The sequence below is a fragment of the Epithele typhae genome (assembly GCF_022376455.1).
Source record: "Epithele typhae strain CBS 203.58 chromosome Unknown BXZ73scaffold_4, whole genome shotgun sequence".
Lineage (NCBI taxonomy): Eukaryota > Fungi > Basidiomycota > Agaricomycetes > Polyporales > Epitheliaceae > Epithele > Epithele typhae.
The window spans coordinates 682,040-705,215 of NW_025954195.1; the positions used below are offsets into that span (position 1 = coordinate 682,040).

Below are 23,176 nucleotides of genomic sequence, written 5' to 3' on the forward strand. Positions count from 1 at the left end.
GAGAGCAATGCGACGACGTATCTAGCGTGCGACGTGAGAGCCTGAAACAATGTTGGTACGTATGGGACAGCGTGCAGACGAGACGTATGTAGCAGTAGAACATAGAGACAGCAGAGTCAGAGAGGAAAGGGGGCATAGGGCATAGGGTGGAATGTTCAGTAGCATGAGCATTCTCAAGACAGAGGGGGACAGACTGGAGCGGTGGTAGGAAAGCGTACAAAATCAGCAATTCGAGGATTCAAAGCAATCAGTGCCTTTTCAGAAGAGTTCGGCGTGAACTTGTGTCCATGCGGATCCCCGTTCGTGATGGCTTCAAGATTTCACCAGCCGTAACGCAGGACGTCGCGGTCAACCTCGGAGGGAGGGCGGATGACAACATCGGGGACGACCTCCTTGTGGCGGAGCATAGCGCGCTCCTTCGTCGTCTCAGAGCGCGAGAGCTTGAGCGGCTTGAAGCCAGCCTTGACCATAGATTGAATGCCGCCCGACGGGTCCGCGTTCTCGTCTGCGCCGTTCTTGCTCTTTTTCCCGACGCTCAGCGGCTTTGTGGCACGCTCCTGGTTCACGTCGCGGTCCTGCAGCAGGGAAAGCGGGCGCAGGCCACCGCCGGGCGGGGACGCGATCTTCGTCGTCGCCTTCTTCTTTCCCTTCTTCGGCGACTTGGGCACGAGCGGACGGATCGCGCGCGCGCCCCACTGCGCGACCACGCTCTTCGCGGACCCGCTCGACTCGGAGCGGGCAACCTCGACACGGGGCGACGCGGGCGCCGCGTTCTCGTCGGAGACGATGTAGCGGATGCTTGAACGGCGCGCGGCCTTGACGGTGTCGATCTCGCGGAGCTTCGGCACGGGCGGCGCGCGGCTCTTGGACTTGGCCTGCGTGCGCTGCGACTCGTGTGGGGTGCTCGACGCGAGCGGGCCGTCGTTGTCGGGCGCGAAGTCGAAGGGCTGGCCGTTCTCGAAGTCGAAGAGCGTCACCTCGGACGCGGCGGAGGGAGGGGGCAGCGGCATGCGGAGCTCCTGGTCGAGAGCGTTGATGAGCGTCGCGAGGGAGTTGCGGGACTGGCGCGAGGAGGCCTTGGTCGACGTGGCGTAGGGGCCCTCGGTGGACGGGAGAGGAAGCGCATCGTGGCCGAAGGTCTGGGCGGAGACAGGTCGATCGGAGTTGGCGGTCATCGGCGAGGCAGGACGGAGGAGCTCGTCGTCTTCAGTGACAACATTGAGGTGCGAGGCAGAGTTGGGGACGAGCTCGCCCTCGAAGCCATAGACGGTGTTGCGACGGTCGCTGTTGCTGCCGTTACCAAACTGTCCGAGCCTCGTCTCCAGAGCGCGGTTGAGGTCATTCCTCCAGGTCGAGAGAGCGTGAATGCCATCCTTGCCGAGGCTGAGGCTGCAATTAAATTAGCCCAACGGACAAGATCACGCATGTTTTGAAACTTACCTGGGAAGGCTAAAGTGGTTGCGACGATGGCCGGACACCTTGCGGTCGCGGGTCGTGGCAGCCTTGGGTTGCTCAGCAGGAGTGGAGTGCCCGACGGGGGAAGAGAAGTCCGTGGAATATCCGCCAAGTTCAGCCGGGACGGTCTTGGAACTCTTGACGGTGCCAGTGTTCGAAGCGTGGTGCTGGTTGCGGAACGACAGGCTGAACTCCCAGTCGTCACGCACGCGGATGTCATTGCCGACCTTGAGCCCAGGAACGAGGAGCGGAAGGACCTTCGCCGAGAGCGCGTCAATCTCCGCCATGTCGTCACCAGCAACGGGGCCAAACGAGAAACCGGCCGAAGATGACGATTGCGAGTGGGTCTTGCGATGGGCCATCATGCGCGCCTTGCGCTCGCGTACGGAGGGAGGCGTGGGCGGAAGAGGCGACGCGGGAGGAGGGCTCACGGGGAAGCGCGAGTCCACACTGCTACCACCGGTGACGGACGACACGGAGCGGACCCGAAGGTGCGAGTGACGCGAAGTGCGCTTGGACTCAACACCTGTAGCAGCAGTAGCCCTAGTGTCCTGACCGGCTTCGTGAGTTAGACCAGTGGGGGAAGGTGGTACAGCAACCATCTGTGCAACGGCGGAGTAGTGGCGCTGGGCAATGAGGATCTGCGTTTGGAAAACCTGGCTTTCAGATGCACCAGAGTAGTAAGAGGAAGCCTTGCTGTGTTTGCGGCTTCGGCCGGGAGTCCTGCCAAACTCTTCACTGCGAACGCTCTGCGCAGGGGTCGGCGGAAGCGAACGGTCGCAAACATCCTGGATCGGGAGAGGAGGCGTAAGGGGTTCCTGGTATTGCACTTTTTCGCCTTCGGAAGGGAGGACGGCGAGCTTGGGCTTCGCTTGCAAGAGTCCGAGAGCCCGACCAATCTTGCCCCTGCCGTCGACGGCATCGCCGTTAGTGAGCCAGACATCCGTGCTACGGCGAGACTCAACGACGGTGACGCTGCCGCTGCGCTTGTACTCGTGCGAATACTTGTAGGCAGACGCAACGGTGCTCTGGGGGGACGGTGCACGGAGGACTGCAGAAGGAGGCTCGCTGTAGCTCTCGAAAAGCTCAGACGGGATCGGGATGGGCGAGCGGAAGAGTAGGTTGACGGCGAGGAGCGGCGAAGAGAGGGTAACCGACAGCAGGAACAGGATGGAACCGACAGTACTCATAGGGCTGGAAGGCGAGGCCATGAACATGAAAGGCAACGCGAGACCCTGGGCGACGTGCATAAGCAATCATAGAACCGTTTGCAATGAAGTGCAACTCACCTGGGGGACCCAAATCAAGACCATCCAACCGGCGGTACGGAAGATGCTCATATCGAGATCGTTGGAGGCCGTGGAGGAGAAGCTGTTTAAACCCTTCTCGGCCTCGGCGCCCTCAGGAGTATATCCGTAACCTCCGAGCACCTCAGCGCTGGCCATGGCAGGAGTCATGGGTCGGGAGACAGCGGTAGAAGGGAGCATGTCGGTGCCCAAAGCAGGCAACGAAGCGGCTGTCGGAGGGGGCGAAGGGGGCTGCGTGGCAGGGAACGACCAGTTGGATAGAGTAGGCTGGTATTGAGAGGGCTCCGTGAGCCAAGACGACTGCGAGCCGTTACGGGGAGCCTGACGCTTGAACGGGTCGGGATCGCTGTTGATATGCGCCGACGTTGTGGACGAAGGACGGTAAGGAGCAGGAAGGGGAGGCACAGGGGGCACCGTCTCTTGGGAACCAAACGGTGAGGCAGGGTTGAACCAGAACGAGGACTTGGGCGCAAGCGAGGGGAACGACGCGGTCGCAGGATGAGGGAGCATCCGCGCGCTGGCGTTGGACGGCACGCGAGAGTGGTGCGTAGAGAAGGAGAACGCAGAAATGCTCTCGGCGCGGGAGCTGGCGCGGGAAGTGATCCACGATGAACCGTCCTTAAGGACGTCGACATCCTCGACCGCGAAACTCGGGCGGGGCTTCTCTTCCATCTGTACGGCCTTGGCGGGGGGCCACGGGTGGCGAATGTCGTCAAGGGCAGCGAGGTTGCGCTTGATGATAACGAGCGTGCCGACCAGGCAGCTGAAGGCTAGGGTGCTGAGGAGCGCGACGACGGCAGAGTAGGCAACGAGGCCTCCGAAGAAAGTGTGGACACTGGTCGCGGCGAACACACCTGCCATAGCAGTGGAGGTGATGATGAGGACGAGGGTAGGAGCCCAGAGCATCCAGTGCTTGTTGCCGAAGGACACGGAACGACCCATACGGACGTGGAGGAGGGTTAGGCCCGAGATGATCAGGAGGCAGGTCTGCCTGAGCGTCGCGGCGAACCAAATCCTGGCGGCGGCGCTGGGATCACTGACGAGAGCGTAACCACCTGGACCGCCGAGGAACTCGTTGACCGCCTGCCATGTGAAAATGATAAGGGCGAGGAGGTCGCAACAAGCGAGCCAGAGGTGGCTCTTATCTGCGGGGGAAATTGACCGATAGTTAGGAAGACCAAATTCGGACTGCGAGAGTCGAACATCAGTGCTTGCGAGGACGGCGCACTACAGGAGGGTACTCACAGGGCGAACTCGACGGCTAAGGGGGTGGGGTGGAAGGATGGGGATGATAATGCGAAGAATGACGAACGCTGAGCTGAGGAAGGAGATGAATGCGAGGACGAGTGTTGGGATGAGGGGGAACATGTTGGCGTTAGTCTTGTCCGGGTCTTGAGGGTCTTGAGGGAATGTCGTGTGCGTTGAGCGCGTTGGCGTAGGGCCTTCGTTGAACCGTCGAGCGGGGAACAAGTCGCGGTCGTGAGGAGAGGAACGAAGGCTGCCAAAAGGTCGTCGCGGTCCTCTTCCCGCCTTTCGAACCGTGGTAAATATCCTGAGTCGGCAGGCTGTCCAAAGGTACGCCCACACAAGCAAATAACCGCCAGGCGCGTCAGAAAGGCGCCCAAACAAGTCGTGGCCGTCACGTGGCCGCGTCCTCTGTGATGCATCTGCTGTGACTGTAACGGCAAGTCACAGTGTGAACACCGACAAGCGCCAGTCCGCCGCAACGTCGGCAGCTCACGGAGCCTCCAACCCCACCACCATGTCCCTTCCAACGCCGTTCACCGTGGCGCACCAATCCTACGTCAAGGGCCTCTATCGACGTATCCTCAAGAATGAGCTGAACTGGATTGTGCAGCGGGATATCTGGAGAGCCAGGGCGCTCTCCATTCGGGCGGAGTTCGATGCGAACAGGTGCGTGCTCCATCCAATCCTTATTCAGACCTTGTTTTCATGGGCAACATTGCACTCTCTGCTTTGGAACCATGCCGTGTCCCCCCCTCTGATATGTGCTATGTAGGAATGTGCGTGATCCTCGTGCACTTGCTGCCATTCTCGCCAAAGCAGAGGCGGACTACGAGGAGCGCAAGCACCCTGACCCATACCGTCGTGAGTGGAGACTGCTCCCAACTATGCTACTCCGTTAATCTGTGCATGTCAAAGCCTCCACGGCACCCGATGGTACTAAATGGTGCGTTTCCCTGGTCTTCGCGTTACTGCACTCGACTAACTGGCTCACAGGGAGCGAAACTTGCCTGTACGTTGTATATTCTGTGCATCTGCTTTCAGCCCTCATCGTAATTTGTTCGACAGCCCCCGCTCGGCCCCATCTTCGACCACGAGAAGTACAACGCAGAGCACGCTCATTGAGCTTGACATGTATCTGCTGTACCTACGCTCTCGCTCTCGCAATTTATCACCGGGAAATGTCTCTATGCTTTCGCTCTATCTTCCCTTGCCTCTGTGCGGCTTCTGCTCGTAGGCTCGTTTGCAGCAAATCGTTCTTAACACCACAGAGTTTGTGTTCACGTTAGGGCATGAGGCTGTTCGGAATTGTAGTACGCAGGTAACGTATCTTTGCCACTGCATCTCCATCGTGGGCGCAATTCGCACATCCAAGTCAATCAACGAACCGCAAGAATAGGATTATGGACCACGAAGTACATATGGGATATTCATGAACGGATGTCTTAGCACAGGCCACAATCATACAGTCCGTAGACGTTCAACATAACGGAGAAACAGGCCAGATACATAGAGGGTACTGTTCGCGCAGCAACCAAGCTCGTCCGACGTCGCCTTACCTATGTGCTACGAATTGCCGAATGCGCACCTCCCCATCCAACGAGCCAGAGGCGATCGTGATTCCGTCCGGGGACCACACCGTGTGGGTCACGTCGTCATCGTGCTCGTTGCACTTCAGCACCATCTCCCCATCGCCCATGCTCCACACCTGCGCCGTGCTGTCCGCCCCTGCGGTGACGAGGTGCCGTCCGTCGGGCGCCCAGTTCACGACGTTGATCGCGCCCTTGTGCCCGCCGAGGTCGTACCTGCGCATCCCCGAGAACGAGTCGAAGACCGCGACGGCGCTGCTATCCGCCCCCGTCGCGAGTAGGCTGCCGTCCGGGGAGAACGCGAGCGTCCAGACGACGTCCGGCTGCCCCGTGCGCCCCTCGCAGACGGTGAGCAGCCGGGTCGGCGCCTCCGGGGCGCAGTCCCAGATCTGTACCCCGCCGTCCTCGTAGGCGAGTGCGATGCGGGCGCCGTCGGGGGAAAGCGACGCGTTGTAGACGAAGCCATTGTCGCCGACTGGCCAGGATGCAACGGGAGCGATGCGGGCGCGATCGATGGGTTCGTACGGAGTCCTGAACGCGGGGGCCTGAGGGGGTGGGCTCGTGGGCTCGATTTCCATCGGAGACGTGGCATCCTCGACTGAGTCCCCTTTAATGAGCGGCGGAGTGTCTGCGATGCGCGCGGGGGAGACCTCGGCCGGTGGGGTAGGGGCCTTGGGCGGGAGGGGCGGAGGCGGCATGAGAGTCGCGACGTCCCAAACGACGCAGTTGCGCTCCATGCCGCCAGTGACCATCCGAGTCCCGTCCACAGAGAATTCCATGAGGATGATCGGGGCCGCATTGCTTTTGAGACAATGAACCGGTGCGAAGCCCTGGTCCGGGCGAGCGTCCCATGTCTCCAGTTCTCCGTTTGAGTTTCCCGCAATCAGCAGTGACCGTTCGGGGTCGGGGGAAAACGCCAGACACTGAGCGGCCGCCTGAGGGGTTATGTGCACCAGCTCGGCCCAGGTTCCGACCTCCCAGATAATGATCGAGGGAAGCTGCGCACCGGAGACGAGCAAGCGACTGTCGGTCGAAAAGACCAAAGCGGAGATGATGTCTTCGTGAGATGTTAAATGGGTTATCATTGTCCCATTAGGGACATGCCAGACGGCGATTCGGCCATCGTCCCCTCCCGAGGCTGCCCAACGGCCGTCGGGAGAGTATACAAGGGCGGTGACAGAGCCCTCATGCGCGTAGCGGTCTTGACCGTTGACGAGTTGTTTCTTCTCCTCGCAAGGTGCCGGAGAAGACCGAGGCGAGGAGCTGCCCTCTGAAGCACTCAACGCATCCGACTCCGACCCATCCTGGTCGTCTTGCTCCTCCATTTCGCCCGCCTCTTCGCTTTCCTCGTACTCTTCCAGATTGCTGGGATCTTCGACGATGTAGGTAGGACTTCCCTGAGTATCGGGCTCTGTGTAGGAAGGACCTCCCTGAGTATCGGGTGTTGTGTAGATGTTGTCCAGAGAAGGAATAGCGGAAGTCGATCGCAGACGTTTTGGGTTCGTCTGATCTATCGTGCCCCAGGTTCCCTTGCGTTTTGGAGACCCCCGTCGGGTCGTAGTTTCATCGGTCATCTCTATGGCCCTTCATGGGCATTGCTTCGCCATCGAGTGGGATGCGACTCACCGACATCGTGATCGGGCCCCATCGGGAGTGTATCTTCGCTGCCTGGGCTTAGGTCCTAAACATCGAGTAAGCTTACAGCGAGGAGGAGTGGCATCGAGCACTGAGAACTAGACTCACGACGAGAGGGAGCGATTGGAAGGAGGCAGGAGAGGTCAAGGAGGGCAGTGCGCGAGGCAAGGGCGTGGTCGAGGAACCCTAATGGGACAGAAGCTTGTCATGCGCGCTCATTGATTGCTGCACATGCCTATGGGAACAAGATGGTTATCCAGGGATTCCCATTCTAGACGCGGCAGAGATCCTGAAAGGAGGGAATTTGAAGCCCTGTGCGGCGGTGTCACCTAGGCCTGTTGTGATACTGAGCTGTGAATTCCTGGCCTCAATCTCACCGTTCTGAAGAAGACGAGCACTATGCTGTCACGTCGAGCTCGAGGAAGGAAGCCACAGAGAGTAGAATCACGTGTGCAGCGTCTGCCCAGCGTCCGATGGATTTGGCTGGGGTGCCTGGAGAGGCGGCGGGTGCCCCAGAGGACTGCGACTCTGCCGCTCGCTCCCCAGCCTCCCGTCTCCCTTCATGAACTACCTCCGTGGCGCGGTGAACGCGATCAGCGCCCCCTACCAGTACTACAAGGACATCAACCCTTCTACCCTGACAGGCGCCATCGACGTCATCGTTGTCCGAAGACCAAAGGACCTCCCGGAACATCCGCTCTATGATGGCCTCCGCCAACTCACAGACGAGGAAACAGAGCTCGTATGCTCCCCTTTCCACGTCAGGTTTGGAAAATGGCAGGTGTTGAGACCACAGGACAAGAAGGTGTGTATGCACTGTCTGCATATGCACTCACGACTGACGTGCATTGCGCTCAGGTGGATGTATATGTGAATGGACAGCCCGTCCCATTTTCCATGAAGATTGGAGAGGCAGGAGAAGCCTTCTTCGTCTTCGAGACAGAAGAGGAGATTCCGGACAGTCTCGTTACAAGTCCTATCCTTCAAGCTACCAAGCCGGGCGAAGTAAATGCACATCCCGAAGGCACGGGCCGCTTCGGAGCTGGTACTGATGTCAAGGACTCTGCTGCAAGTAGCCAAGAACCGGACTTTCTGGATCTCGACGCACAACCGGAAGGCGACTCTGGTAGTCCAAGCTCATCCCGACAAACATTAGACGGTGATTCCGATGGACCGTCTCTTATCGCACGAACCGCTGAGGTGGGGAAGGCAATGATGGGTGTAGCTCGTGAGACGAGGAACACGGAAACAGACAAGCTACGAGACCAGTCCATTATTGACGGTATGAAGCACGCAGCCGGAATCCGGTTTCCTGGGATGCGTTCCGACGACGGTGATGAGTTCCTGCCAAATCTCAATCAAGTTCACGAGCCGGAAGTCAGGTACACTCATGGTGCGTGTTCAATGCGCTTCTTTCTGTGTGGTATGATGCGAGTCGTGTCTGGCAGATGTGGTTTTCGATATGGAGGGGTATCATTCGACTAGCCACGGTCGAGATGCATCGGACATGACAATCCGTTCGGGATCTTCTCGCCCGCAGGACTCTTCGCCATCGGGTTCAAGCGCAGATCGAACACCTGGTCCTTCAAGTGAGTATGCATGAGTGTATCCGGTGAACGTTCGCTGAAGACAACTACGTCTAGGAACACCCTCACCACCTGCAACTTCGTCAATGGTGCCATTCCCTCGCGCAACCTCGGAGCCGCCCCCCGATTTCGACGAGTACGACGCCGTATCATCTTCTCGTCATGCTGCGTCGACTTCCGTGACCCGCACACCCTCGGCAGCGGATCGCGCTCACCTGCCGTCACTGTCATCCTTACAGGCGTCAGACACTGAGGAGTACACTTGGGATTGGGGGAACTTTCCTCAAAAAACTCCCATCCGCACGACCTTCGGTCCAACTGGCCACTTCCCAGGAACCTCGATGGACCTTTCTGCACGCAAAAGCAAGGGTCGAACAATGTCTGAAACGCCAGATGCCCATCACGCTCGCACTCGCGTTGCTGCAAGTTCTCTTCGAGGAGCCGTGGAGGAAGAGGATGTGAATTCGTATGGAGTTGGCGGTCGGTTGACTGTCGACAAGAGGGATCCCACCCGGTACAGGGTCTTTATCGAGGGTCGGACAGTCGAGTTTGAGCTTGCGGTGGCTGGACCTGAACCATCGCAGCAAGAGTCGGACGAGAGAAACGTTCACGGAGGGCCATTAGGTGGTGAGGACGAAGTCAGCGATGAGCTGCGATTCGAGAAGAGCAAGATCGACTTCCACCAGTTCCTGCTTGATGATACTGTCATCGCCGATCCAAATCTTGTCCTCCGATGGGCAGGTGACCAGTATGTATTGTCTGCTCAGCTCATGGCATTCAACGCCACTTACATCACGCCTGGCAGGTATATTCGCCGTCAAGACGGATCCCCTCTCATGGATGCACTGGTCACCTGGCGGGAATCGGCGTTGCGGGATAAACAGCCTTTAATATCCTCTCGACCCGGGTCTCCCCAACCATTATCAGAAGATGAATCGGTTAAATCAGATGGCGACGAGCCAAGGAATCGTCGCGCCAAACCGACTCCTACTGGCAAGATGCTGAACAACGAGACTGTCACTAGGACACCTACGTCGTCTTCTTGGGTTCGGTGGTGGAGCCGGAGTCGTCGCGCGGAGGGTACACGACCAGAGCTTAGTCACGCCAGTTCAGAACCGTCAGGTGGCGCGGTATGTCTTCTACTCTGTCGTTCTGCATACAACACGCTCAAGGTGACTACCAGGAACTGAAAGCGGAGCAAGCGAAGGGGACGTCCGTGCATCGAACTGCGACGTCTGCGTCAGCACCCCCTCTCCCCATTTTGGTGTCTACCAACGCTTCAAAAACTTCACTCGGCACCACCCATCTCGAGCAGCCAAAGAGGTTTGCGAAGACCCTTCGGTTGACCTCGGACCAACTGGTGAGCTGAGACTGTTCACCCGGATTCAAGCACTCCTAACTGGTGGCTTGCCTGTGTCAGAAATCGCTGAACCTCAAGCACGGTGCTAACTCTATCACCTTTTCCATATCGTCAACTGGTGTTGCAGCATGTACCGCCAGGCTGTTTGTGTGGGACCACACGGATCATGTTGTTGTGTCCGATATCGATGGCACGATCACCAAGTGGGTGTCTGTACTCTTCTAAGGCGACTCGGTGTTCATCGTCAGCTTTGTAGGTCAGACGCTTTGGGCCACGTCTTCACGATGATTGGTCGTGACTGGACACACGTCGGTGTTGCTAAGCTTTACACCGACATCTGCCGCAACGGATACAAAATCATGTATCTGACTTCTCGTGCCATTGGACAAGCGGATTCCACCCGAGACTACTTGAAGGGTATCAAGCAGAATGACTACCAACTGCCTGAAGGCCCAGTCATTATGAGTCCTGACAGACTGATGGCGTCTCTTCATAGGCGAGTGAATCCGAGACAAATCGGCTTGTTACTTGCTGATGCTGTTCACAGAGAGGTCATCATGCGGAAACCAGAGGTCTTCAAGATGGCCTGTCTCAGGGACATCCAGAAGCTGTTTGGCGGACCAAACCATAACCCGTTCTACGCTGGCTTTGGCAACCGGATCACCGACGCACTGTCGTACCGAAGCGTCAACATCCCCAGCTCTCGCATATTCACAATCGACTCCACGGGTGAAGTCAAGATGGAGCTTCTCGAGCTCGCCGGCTACAAGTCGTCGTATATCCACATGACCGACCTCGTCGACCAGATGTTCCCACCCGTCAACCGGAAGTTCGTATCCGAGTTCACCGACTTCAACTACTGGAAGCCCCCCATGCAGGACTTCCCTCTTCCCGATCTCTCCCCCCCTTCCCCGGCGCTCAGCGCGCGCTCCGACACCTCCAACCAGTCCACCCTCGCCCGCCTCCGCAACTTCAGTCTCGTCGGCCCGCGACAGCCCACCCGGTCCTTCGCGCTTCCGCCCCCCGCAACCGAGGCCACTGGGACGCTGCAGGAGAACGAGGCACGCCTCCGCCAGATGTCCTCCTTGGAGCGCCTCAGCAACACCCTGGCGACGTTTGCGGGCTCGTCCTCGTCCTCGGTCGGCTCCCCGCGCTCTAGCTCGCCCACGCTGCACGACTCTGAGGACTCGGACTACGAAGGCGACGATGACCTCGAGAAGGCCCGCCGCCGCCGCGAGCGCCGCCGCAGCGTCGCGAGCATGCCCGGGTCGCTGCCGGGCTCGAACCCCGGCTCAGACGACGAGATCGAGTTCGGCGACGAGGACGACGAGGACGACCACGACGGGTACGAGGGCGAGAACGAGGAGGATGTCCCGGACGAGGCGTTCGACGAGGCTCTGGACGCCGCCGGCGAGATGCAGAACGTTGACTACATCTAGAACCATAGTCTTAATGTACTAATATCCGGCGTTCCGCTCGCACACACACATACGTACTTACTCGCATGTGCACGGACGCTCGCGCGCATCGCATACCGTCTTAACATGTTTTCTCGCTATATCACCCTGTTGTCGCACACACTCTCGATACCCACAATACACGCACGCGATCGTTGAAGCGATATAGATCCAGAGCGTAGACATCGATTCTCAAAGCAAGGGCGACAAAGCGACAAAGCACCTAATAACACACATGTGACGTAGAAACGTGGCCAATGGGACAGTTGGTCATACCACGACGACCGAGTTTTGTACAGGCGGCATAGGGCGTGCAGGGCTGATGCTCATTCCGCCGAACGACTCCCCTAGCCCGTCCGTGCCATCCGCTTCCACCTGCCGTGCGCCGTTGACCAAGATACCCGCTGGCTCCTCGCTCTCCTCCACGTCTGTGACGCCTTCTCCCTCTTCATCCTCGTCCTCGTCCTCGTCATCGTCATCGTCGTCGATGGCCACCGACGCCCACTCGCGGTAGACGCCCTGGATATACTCGCCCGAGCGCGGGAGCTTGTACGGGTCGAAGGGGAAGAACGTGTTGAGCTCCGAGGTCATCGCGCGCTCGAGCGCGTGGATGCGCGCCTTGGATGGCCGCGCGGCCGCGGCCGTCGCCGCGGGGAGCGCGTAGTCCGAGCGGCGGTTTGCGTCGAGGATGGAGTAGCAGTAGACGAAGCCGGTCGCGTGCGCGACGCGCGCGAACTGCATCACGACGTTCGGTGAGCACACCTGGTGGGAGGAGGCGGGCACGGGTGAGATGGGGGACAGGGGGCAGGGACGAACGGAGGACAGGCGCAGGGAACGGGACACACCTTCAGCGGGTTGAGTTCCGAAGTGACGACGCGCTGGACGACGTCGAGGTGCTCCATCCACTTCTTAGGCGGGCGGCGGGCGGCGCCCGCGAACTCGTCCACCTCCTCGTCTGCGTCCGCCTCGCCTTCCGAGTGCTCCTCGAGCAGGTCGCGCCAGCGGAAGCAGAAGATGAGGAAGACGGCCTGCACGGCGGCATAAAACACGCCGTGCTGCGCGACGGCCGCTGCGGTGGACGGGAAGCCGAGCTGGGCGGCGGCATCGAGCGCGTCGAGCTGCGCGCGGAGGAAGAGACAGAGCACCGAGATGACGCGACGCGCGCCCTCACGGTCGACAAACTGGGCGCGAGAGACGAACGAGGCGATGTAGCTGGCCGCAGCAGCGCGGGTGACGGGGGGCAGGTCTTCCTCGAGGAGCGCCTTGGAGACAAGCATACCTTGGAAGAGGTCCGTGAACTCTGGATCGAGGGAGGAGTACCAGAAGATGATGAATTGGGTGTAACGGGACTTGAAGGTGCGGAGGATGGTGCGGTCGAAGATGGCAAGAAGTGTGTGGAACTGCGCCCGTCGGCGGGCTTTGCCCTCTTCAGGCGAAATTGCAGGCAGTGCGGCGACGTCGGTATTGAGAGCGAGGGGCGAGTCGAGGCGCGAAGGTGGGGAGGTTGGAGGGATCACTGCAGGATCCGACGCGGCGTGCGTCTTGTTGAAGTGGTCGAACACCACTTTCAGGATCGCATCCAGCTTGTTCACCATGCCCTGGATATGCTTGAAGTCGGTCTCTACGTCGGCTTCGTCTTCATCATCATCAGGGCTTCCGCCAGCATCGGAGGACAGGTCGCTCAGGTTGTCACCATCTTCGTTCGCGTCGTTATCTTCTCCATCTGAATCGCTCTCCTCACCCTCCTGACCAACAACAGTATCGAAAGGATCCAGGTCGAACATTTCGCCATGGTCCTCAGACTCTAGCTGTTCCTCCAATTCCTCCAGCTCTACCTGGATTTCAACCTACAAATCGCGTAAGCAAAGCATAAAATCATAGGTACATCACCACTCACGTCTATCTGGATCGCGCGGTCTATGACCAACGCTAGAATGCGGTCGGCGATCTCCGGGCAGTAGTCGGTTACACGGAGGAGATTGCGAATATAGGTGACTTGAGCGATTTGATTGTGTCGCTTGTGGGGGAAATTGCGAGCGAGTAAAGGTTGAAGGGTGGACGGATATGTGGGCACAATCGAAGTCAAGTGACGGAGGAGGTAGTGTACGCGGTCATATACGACGCGTCGTGTGAGCGGTCTTGCAGAACCCTCGGGCATGCCGGTGTCAACTGCCTGCAAACCGGACTCTGCACACACATTAGAGACTATGGAAAACATGAGCAGCATGACGTACGGTATGTGAAACTCTGCGCAATCCTTCCCAGCACCAGCGACAGATATTCCGGCCTGGCGCTCAAGAGCATACCAACGAAATTGGTATATGTGCGGACGAAAGTTGTATCCATGGTGGTCCAAGGCATATTGACGATGGACTGAACTAGCGCATGATGGGAGCGTTCGATGCGAGAGATGACATGCGAAAGGGCAATGAGCCATAGGCGTAACTGCGGTGCGGGGGAAGGGGCATCCGGTCTGATGGCAGCGATCTTGCGAGGGTTGAACTGATCGACAAGCTCGTCGAACGCATCTCCTTGCCCCTACATGACGTTAGATCAAGGTTGGGATGGTTGGGAGGAAAGATGACACCACATACCTGAGCTTTAAGCTGCAGAGCATTGTTCACGAACGCAAGGTGGATGTCTTTACGGTATTGCTCGTCTGAAACTAGAATGAGAAGAAAGGTAAACACAAGAAACAGGAAAGCGGACCTTGCTTTATCCTTGAGTTCGTAGCCACTGGCCGCTCTGCGTAGAGAGCGGATGGAGAAGTGATGGACGAGGACGTCTTGGGTGAAGCGGGAAACTTGGAGGAAGCCTTGGGAGGTAGATCTTCGAGATTGATGCGCGGCTTTGGACGAGGGTCCATATACCGAGAAGAGGAGGGACCAGGGGCAGTTCTCGTCTGGCGAGAGTTGAAGTGGGAGAAGCGGGAGTGGGGATCCATGGCCGACTGGTGCGTTGAGTACTTGCGTCCTCGGCTTGTAGCTCTTCACAAAAATCCGCTTACTTAATACATATAGGCGCCCGGAAGTCGTCATCTTTCCGACTCTCCGAACGAAGCGGAAACATTATTTCAGAACACCGTCACTCAGATTCACGTCTGGACCGAGCCCCTTGAGGTCGAAAGCGAAGACTTGGTCAGGGTGTTATCTGAGCCCTGTGAATCCCGGTTCACGGACACAACCTGCCCCTCGGTCCGTCCAACACGCGCTACTCCGTCGGCTGCACACGCGAGGACGGGGCGCTCGAGGAGTAAACGGGTAAAATCGTCTCCGTCCAGGATACATGATGGTTGTTGGATTGCCTTGGGCCAGAGGGCGAGGTGCTTGCGTTCAGCGAGTGTTTTATTCATAGGGATCGCTGACGTTCAGCAGCTAGGGAAAGTGTTCAATCCGTGGTAACAGTGAATGAGTTGGATAGGAGAGTCTTGCGGTGTCTCAGCGTTATTCCACCCGTTCGCTGCTCGTCCGGGTGTGATTCATGGCTTGTAATACGTAGGCACACCCGCTTTACATTGCGGTGTTGGTTTTCGTCAGAGTGTTGGTCCTTGCGAGATAATGCCTTCGGCAGGCGCTGACGCCGGCCCGATCCGGGTAGATATGGGCAGGACACGCGCCCGCTGTGGCCGAGGTCCTTTGCTCCGCCATCGTCGCCAGGCGAACTGTTCAGCGAGCGATGAAGTACATATGGCTGGATTGCGACCCGGTAAGTTCATGTGTGGCTCCAACATCCCATCTGACTTTTAATACAGGGTCACGATGATGCCACGGCCATATTGCTCGCCATTCAATGTCCCGGCATCACCCTGTTGGGAGTGTCCACCGTGCGTGGCCCTCCATAACAGACAAGCACCATCGTTTCAACACGAGCACATATGCAGGTGCACGGGAACGCCAACGCGGAAAATACCAACAACAACGCTGCCCGTTGCCTATACGCCTTCGCCGCCCCCTCCCATATTCGCGTCTGCCCAGGCGCGACCAAGCCGCTCATCCGAGCAGAACGGCACGACCCCGAGATACACGGGATCGACGGACTCGGCGGTGTCGAGGGTCTGCCACATGCCTCGCATCCAGGCGTGCAGACACGCCTCATCGACCACGGCGCGCCAATACGCGCCTTGGAGGGCATGGCGTATGCCGTGCGCCAGACTTGGAAGGAAGGCCAAGGGCACAAGGTTACAATGATATCCTCAGGTCCTATGACGAATGTAGGGCTCTTTGTGAGCGTATACCCGGAGCTTCTGGATGGCATCGGTATGTTTACCATCCGCTTCATTTCTGTTGCGGTTGTTAAGGAATCACAGAGGAATTCGTGTTCATGGGAGGAGGCGTAGGTATTGGAAACCGGTCGGCTGCAGCAGGTAAGCTCATCTGCGAAGCATCGCCTGTCAAATCCTGACGCCTCGCCCGCAGAGTTCAACATCCTCTGTGACCGTACGCACATCTCAGTACACTCTCATCTTCTACGCCTCACCCTCACGCTCATCTAGCCGAAGCCGCCCAAATCGTCCTCGACGCCCCCGTCAAGAAGACCATGATCCCGCTCAACGTGACGCACACCGCGATCGTCACCCGCGCGGTGCACGCCCGCCTGCTCTCCCCCGCCTTCGGCATCGTCGCGCCGCCCGGCCCCGCCGCGCCTGGCGCGACGCTCCCCCGCGCGTCGACCCCGCTCCGGCACATGCTCTCGACACTCATCGGCTTCTTCGCGGACGCGTACAAGTCCACGTTCGGCTTCGTCGATGGCCCCCCGCTCCACGACGCGCTCACGGTCGCGTACGTCGCCCGTCCGGAGCTGTTCGCCTGCCGCCGATACCGGGTTGATGTCGAGCTCGCCGGCGCGCACACTGCGGGCGAGACCGTCGTCGACGTCTGGAACTACCGCCAGTGCGACGACTCGTGGGGGCGCAACGGCAAGAACTGCATGGTCGCGGAGAAGCTAGAGGCGAGTGCATCCCGTCCTGCGTTTCACATGCGCGTTGGTGGTTGACCTGCGTTGCTCGCTCTAGGTTGACGGGTTTTTCAAGCTGTTCTTAGATTGCGTAGCTAGATGTGACAAAGTGTCTCCCTTGAATCAATAGAAGAGTAGCTGATACATCAGGAATGCCCACAATTACTATGGGATGAGGAAAGGTATGAGAGCGTGAGGTATATAGATCATTAGTGTCGTGGCAGATGGCGATAGATATAGCATGCGTACAGACAGGGAACGGCTACAGGAGATGAAGCATACAAACGAATAACCCATGTCCATGGTGTGTATAACAAGAACCCGGATGGATAGAGCGTTCACTGGTCGTAGATGCGACTCGCCCGAGCACCGTCGACGAAAATCTTGCTGAGAGGTCGTGAATTAGGGTTGCGATCCCGTCTGTGGCCAGAACGCATGCTCCGGATAGCTTGATCGAGGTCTCCTCGGCCGATGGAGTGTCCTGATGCGCGGCTTTGGGACTTCGGAACGGGCCGGAGAGTGTCGCTGTTCTTATCTTTGGGCTCTCTGATGCCTTTGACAGTCTGGTGAATGATGTCAGTGCAACGGTTTGATAAGCGTTGAGGTAACCTTACCCCTTCTTCGTTGGTTGGAGAGGGAGATTCTTCGGTGATGTCCAGAGAGGGTGGTGCTACCTTGGGCATAGAGTCGTGCACTTCCAGACCAGCCTTCTGAAGGGCGGAGGAAAACGAAAGGATGAGGCCAAAAAGATCATCGGGTTTCGGTGCTTCGGGGGAATCAGGAGACTCTCCAAAGAATGCCAGAAGAGAGCGGAGGTCGTTGTCCAGGGATTTACCCATGTTCTTCAAGGAATCAACGACGGGAGTCATCTGCAGCACAAACGGCTGCATGACGATCACAAAGCGGTCCTCAGGGGTCCGGATCGTCTGCAGCTGACGGATCTCGTCGCTAACTAGTTTGAGTCCACCAACCAGAGCCTGGACGGAAGCTGTTATGATCTGGACGGATACTGTGCAAATCATCACAATGACGCCCTTAGGTGCTCAAGTATCAAGACGCTCACCTCGAGCAGCAGCCTCAACGTGCGGCATCTCTTCGATGAAGGTGACCAGCTGAGGATCGTTCTTCAGGAGAACCTTGGCAAGGTAATGAAGGAGAGTGGGACAGCCAGATGTCGCCTTCACCGTCTTCGTTTCCTTGAGCTGTTGCAAATCAGTGAATTACAATTGAATCTAAAGAAAGGTAACACACACCTTTAGTAAAGCCTCCAGTTGGAAACCTCGAGCGCCTCCACGGAAGGTCGAGCCGTTCAAAGCGTTCCCAACTGCGAGGACAGCCTGAACGAATGTCAGTGTACAAGGTGTCAGACGACTGGCAACATACTCGCCTGCAAGACACGCCGGAACCTTGCCGACGACCGAAGCTCTTTTGCCGCCATGTGCACGATGTTGAGCTCCGGTCGAATCTCCTCGACTTCCAGCTCCAGTTTCCTGCGATAGAGCATGCACTCCAAACGCTCGGGCAAGCGTGGCAACGTGATGATATGGCTAAAGTACTGATCCGCTTTGGCGAGCTTGCTGACGTCGCCGAAGTCTTGTAGCCGGACAACTTCTTCGGAGGTAGGTAGCTGTTTGCTGATGGCGCGCAGGTCATCTACGGAAAGAACCTGGTCGTTGAGCTCAAGCAGAGCCCTACGGATCTCCGGTAGTCCGATCTTGATGCGCGAGAGCATGATCGCTTAGGAATGAAACTCAGTAACTTCTGAAGACTCGCAAGAAGATCAATAACTAACCAACGTGGTTTGCGCGAGTGATGTCAAGCAGTGTAGTCACATTCTGCTTCTTGGGAGACGACGCGCTAATCTGGGAGCTCGTTGACGGCAAACTCTCGATAGAGAACGTTGATTCGAGGTCCTCCATGTCAAGTGTGAAATCAGATGGGGTCTCGCCCCACACAGTGGCCGGAAGGGCAGGCGCGTTGAGTTTGTTCCAGAAAAACGGCTTGAGACGCTTTCCAGGCTTCTTGGGGATAGCAGCTTTCCACGCAGACGGCGGTGGTGGCGCCCCACCGGAAGGACGGGGAGGGGGTGGAGGCATCCCGGGTACTGGAGGAGGTGGAGGTGGTGGAGGAGGCCCGCCCGAACCTCCGGGAGGCGGCGGGGGTGGGGGTGGAGGCGGGGGCTGAGGACCAGAAAGCACAGGCGGAGGCGGAGGCGGAGGCGGAGGCGGAGGCGGGGGCGGGGGCGGAGGACCGGAGGACACAGGTGGAGGGGGCGGGGGCGGAGGCGGAGGCGGGGGTGGGGGTGGGAGTATGGATGGACCATCGGTAGAAGCCGTAGGCGTTGTAGGAGATGTAGAAACTCTTGGAGGTGGGGGCGGTGGGGGCGGAGGCGGAGGCGGAGGTACATTCCCATTTGCGAGGCTGTTCGCACGAGAGAGAGGTTTGTTAGGAGGCGGGGGTGGAGGGGCGACCTGTGACTTGAAATCTTTCTCTGTAATGAACTTCGGCTTCGCAGCCAGCTGGGTCTTGAGGGACTCAATTTCCACTCGGAGAGCAACAATTTCATCATCCTTCTGCGTCAGACTATCGATCGCACGACTGGCCATTAGTTGCGCGTCCAATTCCGCGTCACGATTGTCTGTCTCTCGGGTCTCTTCCCGTGACTGGAAGCGGGAGTAGACTGACTCAAGGGCACGCTTGAGGTAGACGATCTCCTTGCTCTTGATCCCAATGGTTGTTTCCATATCATTAATCTACGTATGCCATTAGCTGACAAAAGGAGGTTAATCTCACAGAGACATGCCTGCGACTTCAGGTTGGCAATCTCTTCATTCAAAGTATGCCACTTAACCCTGTCACGTTCCCGCTTTGCTCGGTCATCCTGAACCCAATTGAGTCGCACAAGGATGTTAGGTTCGAGCAAAATGCATACCTGTTCGCGAGTCTCGGTAGGATTCTGCGTCTGGAGACGGTCAACCTCGTTCTGGAGCTGAAGAACTTGTTTTTCCTTCTGGACCAAGCGCTGAACGAGACCGTGGAATCCCTGTGTTGACTGCACAGAACGTTAGAGCAAAGATATAATGGTATTCTTGCATATTCACCTCTGGGTTTCCTCGACCGCCGCCTTTACGACCGATCGACGCTGACACAGGAGGTATTGACTTCAGCGTATTGAGCTCTGCGGTCTGTTGCTCAAGTTCGCTTCGAAGGTCGATTCTCTGTAATCCGACGGTTAACGGACTTCCTAGGATATTCGTTGGACCACTACGTACCTCTGTACTCAGCTGATCCACTGTCGCGCGAAGTTGATCAATTTCATCTTGAAGTACAGAGTGATCTGCCTCAGAGGCGAGCCTCACGTCCACAACTTGGCCTGTGATAGACTGGACAGAGTCGGTGAAGTGTTTGAGGAATGCACACCAGTGGTCATCGCTACATGTCGGGAAAATGAGCATAGCATCGCATAACAGAGCAAGGACACAAACAAGTCTTCCAGGGTCGCTGCTTGTTCAGCAAATTTATCGAGAACGGTGAATAGGTCTGCCTTCAGTTGCCTGCATAGAAGCTATGAGCGGAAGGTACGGTAGGAAGAACCAGAACTCACCTGTCCACGTCCCGTTCAAATATGTCACCAAAGCGTTTCAACAAAGCGAGCATCATTGGGTACAAGTGCTCATGTGCCTTGGCAGTCTTCATGAGATCGTCGAGGATAGCGCCAGACTCCGTACGCGAGCGTCGTTCTTCTGACATGACGTCACGCGCACGCTCTCGCATGTCTTCTTCATCTTCAAACTTCTCTTCGGTGTAGACATCGAGCTGCGTTACCAATGACTCTGGAGGCTTGATATATCGCAACGTCTGTAGAGATGTGTGTTCAGGAGATTGACTGCAGATACTAAGTGGTAAGGACATACCACAATGACCTCATTGAGACCTCTTCGACTGAACTCTTCTCTGAGCAAAATGCGTTCTTCCAGTGAGTCGGGGCAGTTGGTAAGTGCGTTGATGAGGGCCATAGACGCTGTTCGCGCTTCCCATACGCCTTCCTCCTCGTTACCGTATCCTCCTTCACTGGGTGGGTCGTCCTCGTCTAACATATCCAGCAAGCGCATGGACGCGATGAGGTCTTGGAAACGGAAAGCTTCCTCGAACTCAATCCGATAGTCGGACATGGCTGAGAGGACGGCCCGATGGCCTTCCTTGAGGGACAGAACACAAATCGCAGCGAGGACTTCCGAAGTGAGGGTGCGCAATTTGGCAGAGGAACCGTGGAGGGAGTACGAAATATGAGTAATAAGTGTGGGATGTGCGAGGACCTCACGGAAACCGGGCTACATCTGTGGTCAACCTCGGCGTCCCCAAAAGGCGTCTAAATCGTACCTCGGTGTTCAGCAGTGCCCGCAAACACTTGACGATTTCCATGAGCACCGTATCCTCGACCTCGGTGAGTTTCTTCCGTTTGCCTCCCTTGCTGACGAGTTTTGCCAAAATGTCGCTAAGAACATTCATGCCGGACTCTGCAGTGACGAAATCTTCAATCCAAGCAAGGTTGGCCGTAGACAGATGAACCCGGAGAGAAATGAGATGCTTGACGAGCTTTGTGTCCGTGGTGCGACCATTGCGGATCCCATTCGCGTACCAGTTTGCTGTCTTCTCCGTCTCCTTTGCTTGAGCACCATTCGCACCACCAGACGACGCCCACCAACTGTTCCACAAACCGCCAGTGGCCTGGGGCTGCATGGATGCGGTCTCCAGACTCCTCTTCTCCGGTGTTGACCTGGTGGAGGCCATGGAAACCATCGAGTCTCGACGATTTGGGCTCATGTCAGCACTGGATCGCTGAGTAGGACTGGTAGGAGTTTCCAGCTGAGACGACCCTCCAGCGCCCCATCCAGCGATGGAAAAGCGTTTCATGAGGCCAGAGTCGCCTGTAAGCTGGGGTACAAGCCGGGGAAGCATCGCTGCAGCACTCGCGGGACCATACGTGGATGGAGCTTGCGGAGACTTGTTCGTGCGCGCAGCAGCGGCCCTTGTCATCGTCCCTGCCCGCGAAGCTTGGTTCTGCTGCAGTAAATAGCGCTTCTGCTCCATCGGTAAGCGGTACATCGCCTCTCTTTTTGGTCCCTTGAGTCCGATGTCGTCCTGAGCCGCGTCAACAAAGATACCGTGGACAAGCGGTGAAACGGCCTACCAGCATCTGCTCGAACGCCTCAGGATCGACACCGTCGACCTCGATACCGGCATTGCTGGGAGCAGTCTCCCCGGTGCGCTGTTCCACCAGTACAGGTTCACTAACCACCTTCTTCTCCTGCGTGGGGGTCGATGGTCGTTCACTGGTGGGGCTTTGAGGACGCATCCAACTGTCCAATATGCTAGAGAACCGGTTCTGCGATATCGAACTCCTCCAGTCCATAGGAGCCTTGAACCCACCACTTCCTGGTTCCGACGCCGGTGGTGTATCGAGAGAACGTATCCTTGCCGTACCATCGCCCTCTTCGTCCTCTTCTTCGCCCTCTTCATTGTCTTCGTCCTCCTCTTCCAAATCAGCGAGTCTCCTTATCGTGTCTTGAGATACATTCGACGCCTGAGAGACGCTGCGTGACTTGGATCGTCGATACCACTCGTCCGGGACGCAGAACCGGAACGAGCGACTTGCGTTACGACCGATTGGATTTGGGGAAAACGAGTTCTCAAGGATGGGAGAGAGCTCGATTTCGAAGGGTAGCCTAACGGGCTCTGGAGAAGAACGTTGAATATTCATGATCCAGCCCGTAATGGGAACAGTATGAACGAGATAATCGGTATACTCACTCTCCGAGTGCCCGTCTGACCATACTTCTTCGATGACATACTCCAACGAGCCGCCTCCAGGAATGGGGAGTGTCTTCGTGAGCCCGAGTTCGTCAATGACCGCATCTAGAACGACGCGCACAGTCGTTCCCCGGGAGATGAAGAGCTTCCACAGGAAGCCGTCGTGGATCTCAGGTACGCGCAAGAACGACAAAGTTAAGGAGAGGAACGGATGGAGAGACACTAGGCGTAGTGTGGGGGTGTGCAGATGAGATGTGAGAGGGAATGCAGAGAAGTGTCGCTGAGACCGGGCGGTCAGAGATGGAGCATTTAGCAACGGGGCGACGTCCGTGGCAGGAGGGAGTATGCCTGCGCACAAGATTCATGTCAGTAACTCGAGGCATAGATCCGTTCTCTGCTATGTACTCACCATTCCCAAGAGATTCGAGTTCGTCCTCCTCCCAAGGGCGGCCGTGATGCTCAAGTCTGATCCGCTGCACGGCCCATCCGTACGGGTCCAGACCTCCGAGTACCTCTGAGATGACCTCCTCGTTCGAAACGAGCGCATCGAGAACGTCCTGCACGGTGCCCTGGGCGTTGATCGTCGCAAAATGCAGCGAACCACCGGGGACAATGGTAGGGACAATGAGTGGATCGCTAGCCATGGGTCTCGCAGTTCCGTCGGAGATGGCCACCGGCCGCGTGAGCGTTCTCCAGATCTAAGGCGTCAGGGAAGGGGGATGCGCGGGGAGTTAAGCTGAGAGACCGAGAAGCAGTGTGTAGCGCAGGCCGCAAACGC

At 57.6% G+C, this 23,176-nt stretch overlaps 7 protein-coding genes across 7 annotated transcripts; 3 read left to right on the plus strand and 4 right to left on the minus strand.

The window, feature by feature from the left end:
• Positions 1–320: 320 nt before the first annotated feature.
• On the minus strand, positions 321–4,130 carry BXZ73DRAFT_97267 (uncharacterized protein; the record flags this gene model as incomplete). The annotated part of the gene is made up of 4 exons (XM_048027304.1): positions 321–1,389; positions 1,441–2,690; positions 2,745–3,950; positions 4,008–4,130. 4 exons carry the CDS (start codon positions 4,128–4,130, stop codon positions 321–323), a joined length of 3,648 nt encoding a protein of 1,215 aa, XP_047882038.1.
• Positions 4,131–4,524: 394 nt separating this feature from the next.
• BXZ73DRAFT_97268 (uncharacterized protein) lies at positions 4,525–5,132 on the plus strand (the record flags this gene model as incomplete). The annotated part of the gene is made up of 5 exons (XM_048027305.1): positions 4,525–4,676; positions 4,783–4,871; positions 4,926–4,953; positions 5,004–5,019; positions 5,076–5,132. The coding sequence occupies 5 exons, from the start codon at positions 4,525–4,527 to the stop codon at positions 5,130–5,132; spliced, it is 342 nt and encodes a 113-aa protein (XP_047882039.1).
• A 430-nt stretch (positions 5,133–5,562) lies between these two features.
• BXZ73DRAFT_74224 (uncharacterized protein) lies at positions 5,563–7,170 on the minus strand (the record flags this gene model as incomplete). Its single annotated transcript, XM_048021994.1, has 1 exon — positions 5,563–7,170. The coding sequence occupies one exon, from the start codon at positions 7,168–7,170 to the stop codon at positions 5,563–5,565; it is 1,608 nt and encodes a 535-aa protein (XP_047882040.1).
• Positions 7,171–7,793: 623 nt separating this feature from the next.
• On the plus strand, positions 7,794–11,616 carry BXZ73DRAFT_87598 (LNS2-domain-containing protein; the record flags this gene model as incomplete). Its single annotated transcript, XM_048024640.1, has 9 exons — positions 7,794–8,036; positions 8,090–8,624; positions 8,680–8,824; positions 8,861–9,565; positions 9,623–9,939; positions 9,990–10,177; positions 10,238–10,380; positions 10,434–10,673; positions 10,725–11,616. 9 exons carry the CDS (start codon positions 7,794–7,796, stop codon positions 11,614–11,616), a joined length of 3,408 nt encoding a protein of 1,135 aa, XP_047882041.1.
• A 288-nt stretch (positions 11,617–11,904) lies between these two features.
• BXZ73DRAFT_87599 (RNA polymerase I-specific transcription initiation factor RRN3) lies at positions 11,905–14,578 on the minus strand (the record flags this gene model as incomplete). The annotated part of the gene is made up of 6 exons (XM_048024641.1): positions 11,905–12,396; positions 12,480–13,481; positions 13,532–13,821; positions 13,869–14,172; positions 14,229–14,293; positions 14,344–14,578. 6 exons carry the CDS (start codon positions 14,576–14,578, stop codon positions 11,905–11,907), a joined length of 2,388 nt encoding a protein of 795 aa, XP_047882042.1.
• Positions 14,579–15,309: 731 nt separating this feature from the next.
• Positions 15,310–16,717, plus strand: BXZ73DRAFT_87600 (nucleoside hydrolase; the record flags this gene model as incomplete). The annotated part of the gene is made up of 7 exons (XM_048024642.1): positions 15,310–15,339; positions 15,386–15,457; positions 15,515–15,890; positions 15,941–15,997; positions 16,050–16,070; positions 16,127–16,581; positions 16,646–16,717. The coding sequence occupies 7 exons, from the start codon at positions 15,310–15,312 to the stop codon at positions 16,715–16,717; spliced, it is 1,083 nt and encodes a 360-aa protein (XP_047882043.1).
• Positions 16,718–16,925: 208 nt separating this feature from the next.
• On the minus strand, positions 16,926–23,042 carry BXZ73DRAFT_40369 (FH2-domain-containing protein; the record flags this gene model as incomplete). Its single annotated transcript, XM_048018563.1, has 17 exons — positions 16,926–17,150; positions 17,202–17,596; positions 17,651–17,789; positions 17,841–17,924; positions 17,960–18,324; positions 18,380–19,305; positions 19,362–19,468; positions 19,520–19,630; positions 19,689–19,805; positions 19,860–20,019; positions 20,073–20,152; positions 20,200–20,445; positions 20,502–20,918; positions 20,968–21,729; positions 21,779–22,323; positions 22,399–22,746; positions 22,808–23,042. 17 exons carry the CDS (start codon positions 23,040–23,042, stop codon positions 16,926–16,928), a joined length of 5,262 nt encoding a protein of 1,753 aa, XP_047882044.1.
• Between the last annotated feature and the right edge of the window lie 134 nt (positions 23,043–23,176).